At 40.3% G+C, this 21,353-nt stretch overlaps 1 protein-coding gene across 1 annotated transcript; it reads right to left on the reverse strand.

The window, feature by feature from the left end:
* Positions 1-1,682: 1,682 nt before the first annotated feature.
* Positions 1,683-20,491, reverse strand: LOC131943436 (uncharacterized). Its single transcript, XM_059303564.1, has 7 exons — positions 20,482-20,491; positions 20,085-20,343; positions 18,621-18,807; positions 11,045-11,222; positions 6,862-6,942; positions 3,820-3,930; positions 1,683-1,896 (listed from the first exon to the last, which is right to left on the reverse strand). Exons 1-7 carry the CDS (start codon positions 20,489-20,491, stop codon positions 1,739-1,741), a joined length of 984 nt encoding a protein of 327 aa, XP_059159547.1. The 3' UTR covers positions 1,683-1,738.
* Between the last annotated feature and the right edge of the window lie 862 nt (positions 20,492-21,353).

A 21,353-nucleotide genomic window follows, 5' to 3' on the forward strand; every position in this document is an offset into this window, starting at 1 on the left:
AATCTAAGTCAGGGTTCGGCAACTGGCCACTTTATGTCAGGATGCTGCTTTCCAGCTCCGTGAAGAAATATTAATAATTGTATAATTTCATTTCCAATGGACGATTGGATACAAGTTTACCCTGCGTTCAGTAGGGTGAAATAAAAGCCTGATGTGAACTAAATGACAGAAGCGACCGATATGCGATAGTAAAACTAATATACTAGACAGTTTGTGTTTGCCGTGCTGATGCCCGCCTGGCTAATGGGAGACACCTCCTGAGCTGGTGTTATGCGTAGAAAAAAAAATTTTAACAGCTTCTAAAGTTTATTGGGATAGTATATTATTTGATTAATAATTTTATTATTCTGGCAAAACATGTGTATGTTTTTATATGAATTAATATTATTTCATATTTAAAAGCTATTTATTTTAAATAACAAATCAATTTTTTTACCTAATCCAAATCAAATACCAAATGTTGAAATAAAAATGTTAGAGGCTCTTTAAAACTGGTAAATTTTGTAAATTGTAACTTTTGGCTCTTCCGTCTCAAAAGGTTGCCGACCCCTGCTATAGGGAGTAGTACATTTCAGATTTGTTAAAAAGTCATAACTGATGTAGAAGAAATACTGGAATTACTAACAAACATCTCCTTCCCGAGACTCCTCTAACTTCACAAATCTAGTGTAACATGTAAGCCCACAATTATTCACATTTCATGCTATCAACAAGGGGTCATCCATTTATGACGTCCACACGCGGGGGGGGGGGGGGTGTCCGAAAAAAATTGACTTTTGTGGACGCATATGGACTTGTATAAGGATTTTTGTGTGTGTGGGGGGGGGGGGGGTCCAAAATCCAGAAAAATTGTGGACGTCATAAATGGATGACCCTCAATTCCAAGTGCAAAAATGACCGTGTAGAATTCACAGCCAAAACTACACTTATCTCTCAATTAACAGCAGGCTTCTCTTACAAATACTCACATTATTAAAGATCACACCTTCCCCCTCCCCATCTATCATTCTATAGCTGAATCAATTTTTATTTATGTCAATCAGGTTTCTCTCAAATACCACACAAATTCTACAGCAGGAGCCACACTTGCCCTTCATTTAAAATTCCTATCCAATGCCACAACCAAACATACATTTATTAGTCATTCAATGACAGGGTTTTCTAACATTCCCTTTCTTAGAGCTCAAAAAAAAAAATCACACAGCTAATCTACATTTATCCCTCATACATGTAACATTAAAAGCTTTTCTCACACACCCTTTCATCTGTAACAAATCACACACTTATCCCTCATACATTTAAAGGACAGGCTTTTCTCACATTCCCTTATACAATCACACACATTCCTAACAAATACAGCTGAATCTACACACATCCCTTATTCATTAAAAGGACATGCATGTGTCATGTTCAATGTCTACCAGACTTTTTTTCTCCGGGGGGGGGGGGGGCACTTGAAATTTTCGGGGAGGGGGGTAGACTTTCTTCGGGGGGGGGGGGGGCGGACACTGTTAAAAATATATTTTTCCTATATAAAATATATAAATTTCGTTCGGGGGGGGGGGGGGGGGGGGGCGGCGGTAGAATTTTTTCGCCCCCCCCTCCCGAAGAGATGCCTGGAAGAAACTGGTCACGTTCCCTTAAATCCCTAACGAATCCCACAGTCAATCTACACTTATCCCTCATACATTAAAAGGACATGCTTCTCTCACATTCCCTCACACAAGCATACACATTCCTAACAAATCCCACAGCTGAATCTACACTTATCCTTCATATATGCCAGGTTTCTGTCACATTCTCCAGTGTCGGCCCAACTTGAGCAGTGTGTGTTGCTGTCAATACAAGCCCCAGTTGTAGCGGGCGATGGCGTAGGATCCGCTTCCAATGGTTTATCTGAGTACACAGGATATTATATGGTCAGTCAAAAGCAAATAATGGAACTTATGGGTAAGGGGGTCGTCCATAAAGGACGTCACACTTGTAGGGAGGAGTCCGTAATTTTGTGACGGTGTGTCATGAGGGGGGGGGGGGGTGTCAGATGGTGTGTCGTTACACTTTTGTAATATAAAAAAAGGCTATGTTGGAATACGAGTTTTAGCCGTTATTTCGCGTTTTAGAAAATTGTAATGGAAATTGATTAAAATACTTTATGTTGACAGTTTGGAGAAACATGGATGTTTTAAGAAAAATTCAACTGCAATTTTGAGGGGAGGGGGGTATAGACTGAGGTGTAATGTTATTTTAGGCAGGAGGGGGGGGGGGGCTGGCTTTTTGTGACGATTTGAGGTAAAAATCGTCAAATAGAAGCGTAACGTTATTTATGAATGATCCCTAAAGAGCATAATAGCTAACCCGAAAGTCTCGAGTTCACCAGAAATCCTGTAAATACATGTTGCGACTAGGGTTGCCAGATACCTTTTTCCGAAAATACTGGACACCTTTCCATCCTTCCCTTCTCAGGTATGCCGCAAAGCAGAAGAAGGGGGGGGGGGGGTAACAGAGTATTATTCATATACTTGTCCAGTATTTATATTTATTTTATCCTTGACAGTCTGCTCAAATACTGGACTGTCCAGTTCAAAACTGGACACCTGGCAACCCTATTTGCGACCAACGCTTCTATTTTTGCGTTATTTCTTGTCGGGTCTGCTGGCTCTTATCAACAGTGTTTCACACGGGGGAAATATTATATTTGTGGGTCAAAAACAGCTGTTTTGTGTTTTAAAAGCCAGATGCACTATCTTTAAATTGTGGAAAAACTATAGGTAACTATATATTATACTGGCCACACCATCTCTAATTGAGTTGTGACAGGGGTCAATTCCCCTCACCAGAGGCGTAGCGACCCTTCCCGGCGCCCGGGGACAAACTTTTCGATTTGCACCCCCCCCCTCAAGATTTCGATTTGCACCCCCCTCAAACTTTCGATTTGCACCCCGCCCTCGATATTTCCATTTGCACCCCCCCCCTCAAACTTTCAATTTGCACCCCCCCCCCCCTCGAGATTTCCATTTGCACCCCCCCCCCCTCAAACTTTCGATTTACACCCCCCTCAACCTTTCAATTTATTTTTCCAACCCATTTTGGCGCCCCCTAAGGTCGGCGCCCGGGGACATATGTCCCCCCAACCCCCCCCCCCCCCCCTCGCTACGCTACTGCCCCTCACCCCTGTATATCACAGCTCGTTCAAGCCTTACAATAAACCTAACCCTAACTGACTCATTTCAGTTGTATTCATCCCAAACAGTGTCGTGTTTCCCACTTTGCCGGTAATATGTAGGCCTGTATAAATTATTCGAGTGAGAGACGGGTAATTATCACGGGGAGTAATTGATAAGGTGTAATGGCAGGAGCTAATCACCATGGGGTAATTGACAGGGTATTGTTTTAGACCCGCTCTTACCACGATGTCCATCTTATCTAAGGGGTCGTCCTCGAAGGGAGGGGGAGGGGGGGGGGTCCGTAATTTTGTGACGGTGTGTGATGAGGGGGAGTTCAGATGGTGTGACGTCACACTTTAGAGTTATAAAAAGCAATGTTAGAAAACGAGTTTTAGCCGTTATTTCGCGTTTTAGAAAACTGTTTTAATAAATTGATATAAGAATAGATTAAAATACTCTATGTTGACAAAGTTTTTGGAAAAATATCGATGTTTTAAGAAAAATTCAACTGCAATTTTAGGGGGGTGGGGTCTGGCTTTTTGTGGGGGAGGGGGGGGTCTGGCTTTTTGTGGGGGAGGGGGAGGTAAAAAAAATCGTCCAAAAAAGCGTGACGTCATTTATGGATGACCCCAGCAGTATAAAAAAAAAGTTTTACCACACAAATGACAGCTGACTCGGCATTCTTTCTGCATGTAGCTAGGATTCACCTGACACTCGCCTCTCACTGCCCAATCTGGACAATGGCCATTTCTGTCTTCGCAAGGCTCTAAGTGTAAAGAGAAGATTTACAGAGAGAAAATGGATATTTTGTAAATTAATTTATATAAAAATTATTGACTAAAAATAAATGCAGAGGCGTAGCTACACATTCAGGGGCGAACTATCTTATATGCGCCACATTGCAGTTGTTATTATGATGTCAGAAAATTGAAAACAGTTAAGTTAGCCAGGAAAGCCTTTTTTTTTTAAAACTTCTACTGTTTATCATTCAGTAATGCAACTAAAAATGTGTTTTTTTTAAATTATTTTCTTACCCCGTTTGAGTCCCCTTAGAGTCGACGCCCGGGGTGACCGCACCACCCGTCTCCCTCTAGCTACGCATCTGAATAAATAAAGCGCGTCACCTAATAGAAAATTGCTTGTTGGACAACATGCAAGATAGGAAGGAGCTTCAAGAAATGAGGGAGCAGAATTTTTATATTTTTTGTTCTTCTTCTTCGTTCTTAATCTTTTAGTGTTGGAAAGGATCGAGATTTATCTGCCAGAGGGTTTGAATTCGACACCTTTTTTATTCAAATTTATCAACCATGAGCTTTTTGCCGACTCGACCACGCCTCCATCACAATTAAGGATAACGTGTCAACTGGTTATACGCCATTGAGGCCATTGACTCCGATTTTAGCCTGCTTTTCTTTTTGGATTTGCTTCCATAGCCTTTGTCCAACCAAGAACACCCACAAGCCAGCAGTTGGAATTGTCTCTCCTAGAAGAGTGGCTGTCCCCAGCTAACGAGCCTCATCTGCCCGAAGGTTCGAACTCGAGACTACGGTTTAGCAACCATGAGTTTTACCGACTCGACCACGCCGACCCCTTTTGTTCGAAAATAAAAATAATAGCCAAAATTTTTCTCACAAAAGTGAAAAGTGAAAAGAAATGTAGGCCTAACCTTGTAGGTAAAAAAAAATATTTATATTTCAAAGTTCTCCGCATTTGCAATTTTTATAACATTAACATATTGAATTTCTAAACTTTTTTTCGGTACTAGGGTTTATTTTTTGTTTCCTGTCTTTTATAAATTTAAGACTCTCTAGAAAACGAAATGTGCGAAAACACGTTTTATTCCATCTCAGTTTACTCGATCAATGCCGTATTTCCACCATCTCAAATAGCGTAGGCTCAAAAATGAATTCAGGGGACACAACAAAGATATGCATCCCCTAATTCACAAAGTGTTACAAAATCATGTGAAAAAAACTTTACTTTTAAAAATGATATCTACATGAATGACAATTTTAAATTACTACATTGTTTTATTTTACTTCAAAATGGTAAATTACAATTTTATAATATAGTAATATAAAATTTATTATAGACTACCTAAAGGCAGCAAACTAATAATTTGTTTTATGATTTTTTTCCTTGTAAGATTAATTAATTAAGATTTCTTTGACATTGTTTCTTATGAACCCAACTGCAAAATTTACAGAGATAAAAAAATTTTTAAAAAAGTATTTAGATGTTTTGTATTAGAAATATGTATCAGGGGTCGGCAACCTTTTAAGACGGAAGAGCCAAAAGTTACAATTTTCAAAATTTCCCAGGTTTTAAAGAGCCACTATTTTTTTTTTTTTCAATATTTTATATTTTATTAGGATTAGGTAGATAAATATGAGTTGTTATTTAAAATAAATAGCTTCATATATGAAATAATATTTATTCATATAAAAACATACGCCTGTTTTGTCGGAATAATGAAATTAGTATTAAAAAAATAAAAATACAGGACTATCCCAATCCATTTTAGAAGCAAACTTTTTTTTTTTCTTTACGGACACCACTGGCCTCAGGAGATGTCTCCCGTTAGTCGGGCAGGTTTCAGCACCGCAAACTCCGACCAACTGGCTTGAATATTGGTTTGATTACCGTGTATCGGTCGCTTCTGTTCTTCGGCTATCATCTGACTTCCAGCCCACTGAACGCAGGGTGAACTAGTACCCCACCGCCCAGTACCCGGCTCAACAGTAGGAAGCTAATAACTAAAAAAAACTTGGACAATGGACGGATGTTAGAGCTGGGCCCGGTGCTTAAGCGGCTGTCTGTATACTTTCTACTGCACATATTTCTCAATGTTCTCTGATGAGTTTTTTCTTCTTTTTAAACTTGTGTTTCTTTACATTATAATATTTGTTATGAGTTTTGAAAATTAAATTATTTAAATATTACTTTTGTGCAAGGAGCTGGAGAGCCGCATCTTGGCATCAAAAGAGCCGCATGCGGCTCGCGAGCCGCAGGTTGCCGACCCCTGGTATAAGTAAACCATCTTAAATAAATGAAAGTAGGCTACAAGTAAGAAAGAAATATTACTATTGTAAATCTGTATCCGTCCTCACAAGCCTATGATAAAAACTGTAATACTAAAGCGAACATGCAAGTCAAACTGACGCTGTAAATTACATGTCTGAGGCGAAAAAAAAAAGAAAAAAAAGAGGGGGGTGACACCCGACCTAGCGACGCCACTGACTCATCCTACACACAAAAAAATGCCCTTCCATTTAAAAAAAAAGTTTTCCACAGAACATTTTTAGGGTGGGTCGGGGGGAGCGGACACTGTTAAACGTATATTTCTATATAAATTCAATTTCGTTCGGGACCGGAGGGGGCGGTAGACTTTCTTCGGAGACCCCCACCCCGATTTGTCCCGAAGAGATGCCTGGAAGAAACACTGATGGCAAGGCAAACTGACGCCCTCCCTCATAATTAGGGTTGCCAGGTGTCCAGTTTTGAACTGGACAGTCCAGTATTTGAGCAGACTGTCCAGGATAAAATAAATATAAATACTGGATAAGTATATGAATAATACTCTGTTACCCCCCCCCCCCTTCTTCTGCTTTGCGGCATACCTGAGAAGGGAAGGATGGAAAGGTGTCCAGTATTTTCGGAAAAGGTATCTGGCAACCCTACTCATAACCTTCCTTACCTGGTGTAAACTTGGGAAGTTTGAACTGATATTCCCGCGTTAAATCACAGTCCATCTGTAGGACTTGCTCCCTCTCCAGCTCTGGGGATATCATTCAAAAATCATAGAATCTCCAACTATCAAAATTTAGTTTTAAATCGATTTTTACAATTACAACTTGATTACCAACTAACAAACTAATTACCTCGGCTAGCCGCACTACTTCGTCCACCCCCCCACCCGCAAACAAGAGCTTTTTTTTTTATTGTCGCATTTAAATTAAACATTTTCTTGATGTTGAGCAGCGTTTCTTTAAGGTCTCTGCGATGGAAGAGAGGAGGGGGGGGGGGAGAGCTTGGAGTGCCCACCTCATCCCAGACAAAAAAAAATGCGTAATTTATTATTGAAAATATATACTTTAACCAGTGCCCCCCCCCCCCCCCACCACCACCATACGGAAATTTTCCAAGAGCCCACCTGAGAAAAATAACAGAAAGAAACCCTGGCTCTGCTAAACCATTGTTAAAGGGCCGTTCACAATACAAGACTCCTATGTACGTGAGGCGAATGCCTATATACCCCACACTTCGCACAATTTCTCACGAGGATTATAATTCTCATCATCGTCACGTGATATTCTGGTTAAGGGGGCCACTTCAGCTGTCAAAAAAAAATTCTATTTGATGTTGCATAAGCGCTGTTACACAGCGACTCCTGGTTTAGATGTCAGTAGCTTCCCCTTGTCCTGTTAGGTAGCCCATCCATCAACGCGAGAGTTACCTGCCCTTGTTGAGAAATCTGCGCACAACTTAGAAAGGTAATGAAACGAAATTTTAAAGTCACGCAACGACTAGGCTAGGACTCTCTGGCTGACTTGTCAAGAAATACCTCGTTGTAACACAGGAATAACTTGTAGCATAGATATATCGTGTAACAAAGGAGTATCTCGTTACACGGGAATACCTTAAACAAAGGAAATAACGTGTAAACAAGAAATACCCTATAACAAAGAAAACACATTGTAACAAAGAATTATCATGTAACAAAGAAAGAAATTCCTTGCGACGCAGAAATAACTAGATACACAGAAATACCGTGTAACAAAGGGATATCTCGTAACAAAGAAATACATTAAAAACAAGAAACACCTTGTAACAAAGAAATAACGTGTTCCAAAAATCCTTTGAAACACAGAAATAACTAGTAACAAAGAAATACCGGGTAACAAAGGAATATCTCGTAACAAAGAAATACCTTGTTACAAAGAAATACCATGTAACAAAGAAATAACTTGTTACAAAAAAATCCTTTGAAACACAAAAATAACTAGTAACAAAGAAATACCTTGTAACAAAGGAATATCTCGTAACAAAGAAATACCTTGTAAGAGAGAAATGCCATGTAACAAAAAAAAACACCATGTTTAAGGCTTACCACAGACATTTCATGTTGTAACACAGAATTACAGGGTTGTACAAAGAAATATCATGTTTTGACATATAAATAACATTTGTTATTATTACAAAGAAATACAAACATATGTGCTACCTCCGTATATGTTTACTAGCTGCATCCCGTGCTCCGCCACGGTAAATCTTTTTTAAATGTACCAACTTGGGAACAGCCAGAACAAAACTAAACACAACACAAACGAACGCAAAAAAAAAAAAAAACGAAAAAACAAACACAACACTCATAACATAAACACAATTTAAATGCAATCATAAAGGCATATTGCTCACAGTCTAGCCCGTAGCGCCAAAATCGCGCCCTTTCCACCCCCCTCAAACTTTCGATTTGCATCCCTTTCCCCCCCCCCCCCCCCGCCCTAAAACTTTCGATTTCCACCCCCCCCCCCCCCTCGCAAATTTTTTCCAATGCACTTTGGCGCCCCCTAAGGTCGGCACCCGGGGACATATGCCCCCCTCGCTACGCCTCTCCTATAAAACCCGAAAGATAGAATAATAATTAGAAAACAGTATAAATAATAGGCAGTATTTAAAATATCCGTGTTTTACCTACAATATTTCACTTTATCCATTCACGCATTTTTTTCCAGTACTTTAAATTTTAAAAATTTACAATAGAGTTTCATAACTAAAACCATTGCGCACCTAATGAACGTGATGCCGCGTCTATAATAGTGCTGAATAGTTGATTAAAAATTATAAGTAATAAACAATAGGGCCTATATTCAGTGAATAAAATAAATAAAAGATTGCCTTTTATCAATCCATGCTAATTATAATTTTCTAACAATAATTTCCTCTTACACATCCACATAATTTGCATTCACATTTTGCTAATTATATTATTGCAACACTAATTCCTTCTAGGACGTCCGTAGATTTGCATTCACATTTTTTTTTATTAGCGTGAGTTAAATTTATTTTTAAATTACCTCCTTTGTCAAAAGTAGAAAAGAGTTAAATTCATTTGATTTTTCTAGCCTACAGTTATTATGTTATTAAAATGTATCCACTTTTTCTAGGAATATTAACGAAAACTATATTTGACATTGATCCTTTTAATATGTTTTAGCAATGTGCGTGTATTTAATATTCTCTTTACGTTATGCAAAATTGTACAAACAGTGGAAATTATAAAATAGCTCTATGCCGCTATATAAACAAACCCTACTCTAATACTTATAATAAGACACTGCGGTGCACTGAAAAGCACTTCATGGCGCGATGTTTACTTTTATGGTTCCAAAAGCTATAGCGATGACGGAAGGAAGGAAGGAAGGAAGGACTGACACACTACCAGCAGCGTTATATTATAGATGGTGTTCAGACGATGTCTAAGTTAAATGTTCAATGTCTACTTAATATCCAACCTATGTTTATGGTGCCCTTAAAATGTCCAACTTATGTTTATAGTGCTTTCAGAATGCCAAACCTATGTTTATAGGGCCCTTAGAATGTCCAACCAATGTTTATAGTGCCTTCAGGATGTCCAACCAATGTTTATAATGCCCTCAGAATGCCGAACCTATGTTTATAATACCCTCAGAATGTCCAACCAATGTTTATAATGCCCTCAGAATGTCCAGCCAATGTTTATAGTGCCTTCAGGATGTCCAACCAATGTTTATAGTGCCCTCAGAATGCCGAACCTATGTTTATAATACCCTCAGAATGTTCACACTTTGTTATAAAGTGCCTTCAAACCAATGTTTATAATGCCCAAAGTTCGTTTTATTTATCCTTCCAACAATAATGTTGTTAACCGAAGCTACACAAACATTTGAGTTGTTATTAGATTTTCCCACTGTTAGAAGTATAAAATTTAGCGTTATGGAATGGCTTAGGATTATGGCATTGGCGGCACCAGGTTGGGTGACAACCGATGCAGCAACTGAGGGTGTCAATCCCCCCCCCCCCTCTCCAAATATTTGCATTTTCGGTTTGGTGTCAGTCATACCACTACTATTTTATTATTTTTAACTAGATTAAATATTGCTTTAACGGTAAATATTTCGATTTTTCGATTGGTGTCACCCCTGATTGGTATCACCCGATGAGTACCCCACCCGCACCCTCCCCCCTACTTTTGATCTCCCGGATTATATTTATAACTACTGTTAGAAACGAAGATGCTGAATTTCCGTGGTTTTAAGTAGCCACAAATCGTGCTCGATGGCAAAATGTCTTCTTGTCTCTGTGCTCTCCGGAGAATGGAAAACAATTTGAATAGGAATAACCTAAAATTTTCCTTTTAAAGACGAATTTTCGAAGCCTTTTGAACATTTGTAAAAAAAAAAACTTCACAAAATCCTCGGCAGTAGCGTCGCTAGGTCGGGTGTCACAGGTGCGGCACTTCGTGGTGTCGTCCCTCCCCCAAAGAGATAATATATATATATATATATATATATATATATATATATATATATATATATATATATATATATATATATATATATATATATATATATATATATATATATATATATATATATATATTTATATTTATATATATATAACTAAATTCTAAATTTGTACTAACAATTATTAATGGGACAGGAAAAAAGCATTTTTCTTCTCAAAATTTGGCAATTCTTTGCCTTGGTGTCACCCCCCCCCCCCCCCTAAATGTTGACACCAGGTGCGGTCCGCACCCCCGCCCCGCCCTAGCTACGCCTCTGATCCTCCGTAATATCGACGCCCGTGCCAGCTTGTAGAAATAATTGCCATCTACTTACCGGGGCTGGATCTGCATCTGTCTATGTAGGTGTTGTTGCACGGGTACATGAGCGCAATCAGCCGATAGAGATCCGGATCGTAGTCTCGAAATTTCTCGGGCGTGTCAATGGGACCGTGAATTCCATCCGGTGGATCGCTGTGGGCGTTGACGTGATAAAAGATCTGAGCGCCTTCCGCCTGAGGAAACAAGGCTCTGGTTAAACGCAGTTTCTTCCAGGCATCTCTTCTGGGGGGGGGGGGGGGGCGAAAGCCCCCAAAAATTTGTTACCGCCCCCCCCCCCCTGAACGAAATGAAATTTATATAATTTATATAGAAAATATATACTTTTAACAGTGTCCCCCCCCCCCCGAAGAAAGTCTACCGCCCCCCCCCCCCGAAAATTCCAAGTTCCCCCCCCCCCCCCCCGGAGAAAAAAGTCTGGAAGAAGCACTGGTTAAACGTGGTATAGTCTCGTGTAGTCGCTACCTAGGCGCAAAATTTTTAATAGCTATTAGGGGGTCGTCCATAAATGACGTCACACTCGTAGGGGGGAGGGGGGGGGGGGGCGTAATTATGTGACGGTGTGTGATGAGGGGGAAGGGGGGGGGGGTTCAGATGGTGGGACGTCACATTTTTGCATTAACAAAAAGTAATGTTAGAAAACGTTTTAGAAACTGTTTTAATAAATTGTAATAGGAATTGATTAAAATACTCTATTTTGACAGAGTTCAGACAAGATTTTTGAAAAAATATAGATGTTTTAAGAAAAATTCAACTGCAATTTCGAGGGGGGATTGTAGGCTGAGGTGTGACGTCATTTTAGGGGGGGGGGGGCTCTGGCTTTTTGTGTAAAAATCGTCAAAAAAAGCGTGACGTCATTTATGGATGACCCCTTATCAAAAAGTACCCAATCTTCTTCTTCTTCGTCGTCGTTCTTAATTATTAGTGTTGGAAGGGATCGAGTCTTATCTGCCAGAGGGTTTGCACTCGAGGCTTTTATTTTCGAATTTATCAACCATGAGCTTTTGCCGACTCGACCACAATTAAGTATACGTGTCAACTGGTTATGCGCCATTTCAGCCTGCTTTTCTTTTTGGATTTGCTTCCATAGCCTTTGTCCAACCAAGAACACTACAATGCAGCAGTTGTTTGATTTTGTCCCCAGCTAACGAGCCTCATCTGCCCGAGAGTTCAAACTCGAGACTTTTCGGTTTAGCAACCGACTCGACCACGCCAACCCCTAAAGTACCTAATAATTATAACTTTTATAAAGGAGTAGCGATCTATTTCGGCACCCAGGACGAACTATCGATTTTGCACCCCCAACCCAAAATTAGGTCCATATAGGCCGATATTTATTCACTATGGTGAAAATTCAACCCCACCTCTCTATTTTGGAAAGGTCGGGGCGCTTTTTACCAGTCACTTTGTCTTTTTAATTTGGTGTCACATAATTAATGTAGAAAACGATTAAATAAGTTCGTTATTTAAATTTCGAACATTTCAAAAGGTTATCTAATTTTAATATGGCATGTAAGTCTCGTTTTCTCTGACTTTGAATTAGAAATCCTTTCTGGTGTACAGAGTTTAGTAATGACGGGGTGTTCAAAGTATTGTACTTGTTTGGTAAGTTTTGATGAATCGTTTAGATTTGGGAGTAACGGCGGAAGCTGTTGCTGATATGATTTCATGGTAGGCCTATAAAGTACCGAAGTGTTAAAGTGTCATAATTTTTATTCGGCTGTTTTGTAGTTGAGGTCTAATGGAATTTGATTGGTAATAGAGAAATGAGAATGCAGGTGACGAAGTATCGTAGTTCTGGAGTTCGGGAGTTCGGGAGCATTGATTCTTGTGGTTTTAAGGTATCGAATTATATTGACTGTTAAAGTGTAGTAGTAGGTCCAGTGAAATCGTTGTTGATTGGGAGTACCGTTTGTAGAGCTTGGTGAAGTTAAACGAGTAAAGGCGGAGGGCTGTTGCTGATATGATTTGGTAGGTAGGCCTATAAAGTACCGAAGTGTTAAAGTGTCATAATTTTTATTCGGCTGTTTTGTAGTTGAGGTCTAATGGAATTTGATTGGTAATAGAGAAATGAGAATGCAGGTGACGAAGTATCGTAGTTCTGAAGTTCGGGAGTATTGATTCTTGTGGTATTAAGGTATCGAACTATATTGACGGTTAAAGTGTAGTAGTAGGTCCAGTGAAATCGTTGTTGATTGGGAGTACCGTTTGTAGAGCTTGGTGAAGTTAAACGAGTTGGTGTCGTAGTTCTGGAACATCGAGTCTAGTTATGTTTAGGGATCGAAGTTTGATATGTGTTGTGAATGTAGTAGAGCATATCGAGTAGTCGAGTTTATCGTAAGTTAGATGATTTCAATTCAGTACGGAACACACTACAAAGAAAGGTAATTGAAAAATCTTTAGTTTTTTAGGAATCTATATTACCAATCTTAAAGTATTAATATATAATATAAAATAGGATGGAATTTATAACTAATCGCAATGTTTGTTTTGTCAAATTGTAATTTGTTTTATATGTAATCAATAATTCTAGCAATGTCCGAAACAGTTACCCGTTTTTGATTTTCTAAACGACGTCCCTTTATTTAGGGGATCCAAAATTTGATGTGCTCAGCACTATAACCAGCTGCAATAATATGAATGTCATCATTCATCAAAATAAAATAGAAGTATGTTATAATAAAGCTACCGTTTTTAAAACAAAACCTACACTTAAGTATTCAATAGATAAAATATATTGTTTTCACAAGGTTACATAGCTAATATAAAATATTTGATATAATTATTACGTAATAAAATTTAGAGCGTTTTATTGTGTTTTTCAAACATGTCTTAGTTACACTTTGTTAATTTAGCTATTATTGTGCGTTATTTCCCTTGAATAAAATTTTGGGATTTGGATTTTCAAATGGGAGATAATTCATTGCTTAACTTTACATTCCTTTCAAATTCCTGAACCTTAGGTTGACCACTTACATATTAATACAACAATAAGTTATTATTTGCTACTGTAAAAATTATCTAGAGCTTTAAGTTCTAAACAAAATAGTTTGGTAGGTATTTTTAACATTATCAAGTTAAAAAACAAATACATCAGTAGCCGTTGTAGATTGCAATACTTAATGTTAGTAGACATACAGTCTTAGCCGTAAATTAAACATCTAATTGTCTTTTCATATTTTTCACCCTTTCCTTAATGAATTCATATATAACAATTTTAGGCTGGAACGTATAATATTTATAACCTTTTATTTTTCAAAAACAAAAAAAAAAATCGTTACATAATCACACAATATAGACATTCTACATTTATAACTAAAGACAGTCAAGCTTAAAATAGGTACGTTCCGTTTCGGAACTCTCATTGGGAGAGCTGTAGAGAGCCCAACACAACAAGAACTTTTTTTTTCAGTCCACTTAAAATTTTCTAGGGGGGGGGGGCTTGTTGAAAAGTACAAAGTAGACTCGTTGACTTAGCAACAATTTCAATTAAATGTAATTACGCTTGCAAACTGGAATTGAAGGAATTAGTACACACTTTTGAGACGAAGGAGGCAAGTAAAATTTGATTTTGATGTCTAATTATAACGTGTATGCAATTGATAATAAATTAATATGACACTTTTTATTAATTGTTTTGTTATACATATGTTTTAGTAATTAATGTGTGTGAAAGGGGGCGTTTTAATAAGTTTTACCTAGGGCGCTAAATAACCTGGCGCCGGCACTGGGTGTAGTGTTTGGTTGAACGTCAGAGACAAGAAGGCTTTTGTATGTTAAACAATATACACAGGGTGTCCATAAAGTCTTTAGGGGCATGTTCAGGAAAAAATAAAAGATAAATTAGTTCCTCAGAGGCGTAGCGAGGGGGGGGGCACATATGTCCCCTGGCGCCGACCTTAGGGGGCGCCAAAATGGGCTGGAAAAATAAATTGAAAGCTTGAGGGGGTTGCAAATCGAAAGTTTGAGGGGGGGTGCAAATCGAAAGTTTGAGGGGGGGGGGTGCAAATCGAAATCTTTGGGGGGGGGGGTGCAGATCGAAAGCTTGAGGAGGGGTGAAAATCGAAAGTTTGTCCCCGGGAAGGGTCGCTACGCCTCTGCGTTGCCTAGCAGAAGTTTGGCAAGAAAGCTTCGAATTCGAATCCGAGATCAAGTCAGGACCCGCGCGATATTTTCACCTAATGGATTTCGTTTCACAAGGTTCATCCATTGTCTCCCGAGGCGAGAACGATATTTTCACCTAATGGATTTCGTTTCAACAAGGTTCATCCATTGTCTCCCGAGGCGAGAACGATATTTTCACCTAATGGATTTCGTTTCACAAGGTTCATCCATCGTCTCCCGAGGCGAGAACGATATTTTCACCTAATGGATTTCGTTTCAACAAGGTTCATCCATTGTCTCTCGAGGCGAGAACGATATTTTCACCTAATGGATTTCGTTTCACAAGGTTCATCCATTGTCTCCCGAGGCGAGAACGATATTTTCACCTAATGGATTTCGTTTCACAAGGTTCATCCATCGTCTCCCGAGGCGAGAACGATATTTTCACCTAATGGATTTCGTTTCACAAGGTTCATCCATTGTCTCCCGAGGCGAGAACGATATTTTCACCTAATGGATTTCGTTTCACAAGGTTCATCCATCGTCTCTCGAGACGAGAACGATATTTTCACCTAATGGATTTCGTTTCACAAGGTTCATCCATTGTCTCTCGAGGCAAGAACGATATTTTGACCTAATTGATTTCGTTTCAACAAGGTTCATCCATTGTCTCCCAAGGCGAGAACGATATTTTCACCTAATAGATTTCGTTTCACAAGGTTCATCCATGATCTCCCGAGGCGAGAACGATATTTTCACCTAATGGATTTCGTTTCACAAGGTTCATCCATCGTCTCCCGAGGCGAGAACGATATTTTCACCTAATGGATTTCGTTTCACAAGGTTCATCCATTGTCTCACGAGGCGAGAACGATATTTTCACCTAATGGATTTCGTTTCACAAGGTTCATCCATCGTCTCCCGAGGCGAGAACGATATTTTCACCTAATGGATTTCGTTTAACAAGGTTCATCCATCGTCTCCCGAGGCGAGAACGATATTTTCACCTAATGGATTTCGTTTCACAAGGTTCATCCATCGTCTCCCGAGGCGAGAACGATATTTTCACCTAATGGATTTCGTTTCACAAGGTTCATCCATTGTCTCTCGAGGCAAGAACGATATTTTCACCTCATGGATTTCGTTTCACAAGGTTCATCCATTTTCTCTCGAGGCAAGAACGATATTTTCACCTAATGGATTTCGTTTCACAAGGTTCATCCATTTTCTCTCGAGGCGAGAACGATATTTTCACCTAATGGATTTCGTTTCACAAGGTTCATCCATCGTCTCTCGAGGCGAGAACGATATTTTCACCTAATGGATTTCGTTTCACAAGGTTCATCCATTGTCTCCCGAGGCGAGAACGATATTTTCACCTAATGGATTTCGTTTCAACAAGGTTCATCCATTGTTTCCCGAGGCGAGAACGATATTTTCACCTAATGGATTTCGTTTCACAAGGTTCATCCATTGTCTCTCGAGGCGAGAACGATATTTTCACCTAATGGATTTCGTTTCACAAGGTTCATCCATTGTCTCTCGAGGCGAGAACGATATTTTCACTTAATGGATTTCGTTTCACAAGGTTCATCCATTGTCTCTCGAGGCGAGAACGATATTTTCACCTAATGGATTTCGTTTCAACAAGGTTCATCCATTGTCTCCCGAGGCGAGAACGATATTTTCACCTAATGGATTTCGTTTCAACAAGGTTCATCCATTGTCTCTCGAGGCAAGAACGATATTTTCACCTAATGGATTTCGTTTCACAAGGTTCATCCATCGTCTCTCGAGGCAAGAACGATATTTTCACCTAATGGATTTCGTTTCACAAGGTTCATCCATCGTCTCTCGAGGCAAGAACGATATTTTCACCTAATGGATTTCGTTTCACAAGGTTCATCCATCGTCTCTCGAGGCAAGAACGATATTTTCACCTAATGGATTTCGTTTCACAAGGTTCATCCATCGTCTCTCGAGGCAAGAACGATATTTTCACCTAATGGATTTCGTTTCACAAGGTTCATCCATCGTCTCTCGAGGCAAGAACGATATTTTCACCTAATGGATTTCGTTTCACAAGGTTCATCCATCGTCTCTCGAGGCAAGAACGATATTTTCACCTAATGGATTTCGTTTCACAAGGTTCATCCATCGTCTCTCGAGGCAAGAACGATATTTTCACCTAATGGATTTCGTTTCACAAGGTTCATCCATCGTCTCTCGAGGCAAGAACGATATTTTCACCTAATGGATTTCGTTTCACAAGGTTCATCCATCGTCTCTCGAGGCAAGAACGATATTTTCACCTAATGGATTTCGTTTCACAAGGTTCATCCATCGTCTCTCGAGGCAAGAACGATATTTTCACCTAATGGATTTCGTTTCACAAGGTTCATCCATCGTCTCTCGAGGCAAGAACGATATTTTCACCTAATGGATTTCGTTTCACAAGGTTCATCCATCGTCTCTCGAGGCGAGAAAAACAAACCTTACAAGCCTGATATTCCATGGTGCAGGTAAAGTAGAGTATACCTGTTTCAGTGACCTCGGCATATAAAGAAATAATGTGATCAGTTCTATGCAAGGCGAAAAGAATCCATACAATCCTATAGATCTATCTGGTTTTACTATATTAAATGCAGTTATGGTTGGCGTTTGAGTATCAATATGAGCTAGATTAGAGGGTGTTACGGGTCATTTGAGGTCAGGTTAGAATAGGTTAGAATAGTCTCGAACTTAGGGGGGAGTGCGTGTGTGAGTTGAGTTCACCCTACTGTGTAGTAACCCCCGTGTGTTATGTATGGTTATCCCAAGATCGAATGCGGTATAAAAGCTGGAGTGAATGGTTGTCAGGGGTTGGTTGGTAGCGGTTAGGACGAGGGCTGCTCTGGAATGTATATATTTGAGACGGAATAAAAGTAGTGAACGTAGTAACGAAGCGTTGTTGTTTATCTGAAACTAACCTGGACGTAACAGATGGGATGCTGATCAAATAATAAAACGGCTTCAATATAAACACCTACCAGGACCTATCAAGTTGGCTGTAGTGGGGGTGGGGGGGGGGGAGAACGAATAAAACAGCTTTAACATACACCAACTAGGTCCTATCAGGATGGCTGTAGTGGGGTGGGGGGGGGGGGGGGGGGAGAACGAATACAACAGCTTTAACATACACCTACTAGGTCCCATCAAGATGGCTGTAGAAGGGGGGGGAGAACGAATACAACAGCTTTAACATACACCTACTAGGTCCCATCAAGATGGCTGTAGAAGGGGGGGGGGGAGAACGAATACAACAGCTTTAACATACACCTACTAGGTCCCATCAATAAGGCTGTAGTGGGGTGGGGGGGGGGGGGAGAACGAATACAACAGCTTTAACATACACCTACTAGGTCCCATCAATAAGGCTGTAGAAGGGGAGGGGGTAGAACGAATACAACAGCTTTAACATACCCACCTACCAGGTACTCCTGGGACGACTGAAGGCTGTATGTGTTTGACCAGCGTCCAGACCTATTGGCCGCCTTAAAGAAGCGGTCAAGGTCTCGTTGAAAGCCGGGGATGGCGTACTTGGCCCCGAGAAGGTGAAGGCCATGCGTCAGCTCGTGCAGGAAAATGTCCTCGTGCTCGTACCGGTCTCGGTGAAATCTTTAAGAGAGGAGGAATGAAATGTAAGGAGTAGTAAAACAAAATGGCGTCAGGCGGAAGAGATAGGGTTTAGAAAAATTTTAATGTGCGTCGTAAGGAAGGAATGAAAGGTTAAAGGTAAGTAACGAACAAATATTTAAAAACTAAAAACAATGAAAAACATGAATTAAGGTACTGCACAATCACAACCTGGCACCACAAAGCTCCCACTAAAGAAAGGTCGTGATGTAACACTCTGTTTTAGTATCAGGCGTAACAGAAGCAAAGTTTCTTTCTCAAGCATCTCCCTGGGGGCACCCCCACCGCTCACGCCCTCCCACCCCCAACCGGGACGAAACAGAAAAATTTAGAAGAAAATAGTTACATTAACACACCCGGAGACGTTTCAAACGCCCCTCCCCCAGAAGTTTTAAGTAGCCCCCCCCCCTCCTGAAATTTAACCCCTCCCCCCTGGAAGTTTCAAATGCCTCTCCCAGAAGTTTCAAATACCCCCCCCCTCAAATGTCTGAAAGAACCCTGTATATAACCATATCACAATGACTTTAACTCTAATCAAGCTTAGAATTAACAAAGACCCAATCGGAACATCAAACATAGCACTCGGGTTAGGAACCAACATTGAACCACCAACATTATCACACAATCAACACAAATACCAGCAGAAGTGAACCAAAATCAACATTGAAACAACAGTATCACCCAATCAACACAATCACCAGCAGAAGTGAACCAAAATCAACATTGAACCGCCAACATGATCACACAATCGACACAATTACCAGCAGAAGTGAACCAAAATCAACATTGAAACAACATCACACAATCAACACAAATACCAGCAGAAGTGAACCAAAATCAACAGTGATACAACATTATCACACAATCAACACAAATACCAGTGAACCAAAATCAACAGTGAAACAACATTATCACACAATCAACACAAATACCAGCAGAAGTGAACCAAAATCAACATTGAACCAACATTATCACACAATCAACACAATCACCAGCAGAAGTGAACCAAAATCAACATTGAACCAACATTATCACACAATCAACACAATCAGCAGCAGAAGTGAACCAAAATCAACATTGATACAACATTATCACACAATCAACACAATCACCACCAGAAGTGAACCAAAATCAACATTGAACCACCAACATTATCACCCAATCAACACAATCACCAGCAGAAGTGAACCAAAATCAACATTGAAACAACTTTATCACACAATCAACACAATCACCAGCAGAAGTGAAACCCAACTCACACGTAGCACAGCAAATTTTCCTCAGCTCCAGACGACAACGGCACCGTTTCTGTCGCGCCCAGACCACGTGACCTATCGTTCCATTCGTCCGGCAGGAAGCTGTACTCCGGAATGGCCGTGACCTTCTCCCTCCAGCCGATAACCGCCACCCGACCGTAGAGCTTGTAGTACAGGTACCTCAGTCCGGAGTGTCCGGCTAGCAGGAACCGTAGAACGTAGCACGCGCGTTTTAGTGCGTCATCACTCACCTGACCGCTGCCTAGAACATAGGTAGAGTTGTTTTTTTTTTCAATTGACGAAAATTGAAATGCTAACGAAGGCCTTGTGTCGAAACGTCGAATGTAATGTCTTTAATGAGTGAGGTTTAGGTTTGTAAACAGACACACAACGCGGTTACCATTTCCCATTTAAAGTAGCTACTTTTTCGGACTGTCGATGGGACAGGTGAAGTAGAGTTTACCTGTTTCTATGTCCTCGGAATATGAAGAAATAATGTTGCGAGTTCTATGAAAAACCGTATTTACTTCACCTAACGTGAGCCCGGAATTCGAACTCCAAACTTTTCAGTCCGAGGGCCGCATTAACTATCAAATTTCAGTTCGGGGGCCAGTTTCTTCCAGGCATGTCTTTGATTTTTCTGGGCAAAGTTCCTCAGCCATCACCAACAAACGGTTTTTCCGTGGACAAAAAGATCTCCGCGGGCCGGATGAGAGGACATCGCGGGCCGCATCCGGCCCGCGGGCCGTAGTTTGGAGACCCCCTGCGCTAGACCTACGACAGTAATTTACTTTTGTTTTTCGATAGTACGACGACACAATATGGAAGAATGCCCTGCTGAGGGGAGGGGGGGGGGGGGGGGTACTCGTATATATAGCATATCCACCTCTAAATATTCATCCTGGGGGAGGACAGTAGAACATGAGGCAAGGACTGCTTACAGTGTTTCTTTCAGACTTTCTTTACGGAGGCACTTGAAACTGAAAGATATTAGAGGCTGTCGGGCTTACGTGAGCCAATCAAAACCGAGACCGATGGTGAGATGGGGCGGTAAACCTTTGCTCCTCAGGGACCACAAAGCAATAAGTCAAGTATAAATATCCACATTCGCGCCCGACTGACTTAGTACATAAGATCAGAGGCGTAGCGGGGGGGGGTACATATGTCCCCTGGCGCCGACCCTAGGGGGCGCCAAAATTAGTTGAAAAAAAAAATTGAAAACTCATTTTAGCTGCAGTTTTGCATTATAAATATAATAAATATATGGGGGGT

This window comes from Physella acuta, unplaced genomic scaffold (assembly GCF_028476545.2).
Source record: "Physella acuta isolate Inbredline_101_S28 unplaced genomic scaffold, ASM2847654v3 ptg000456l, whole genome shotgun sequence".
Lineage (NCBI taxonomy): Eukaryota > Metazoa > Mollusca > Gastropoda > Physidae > Physella > Physella acuta.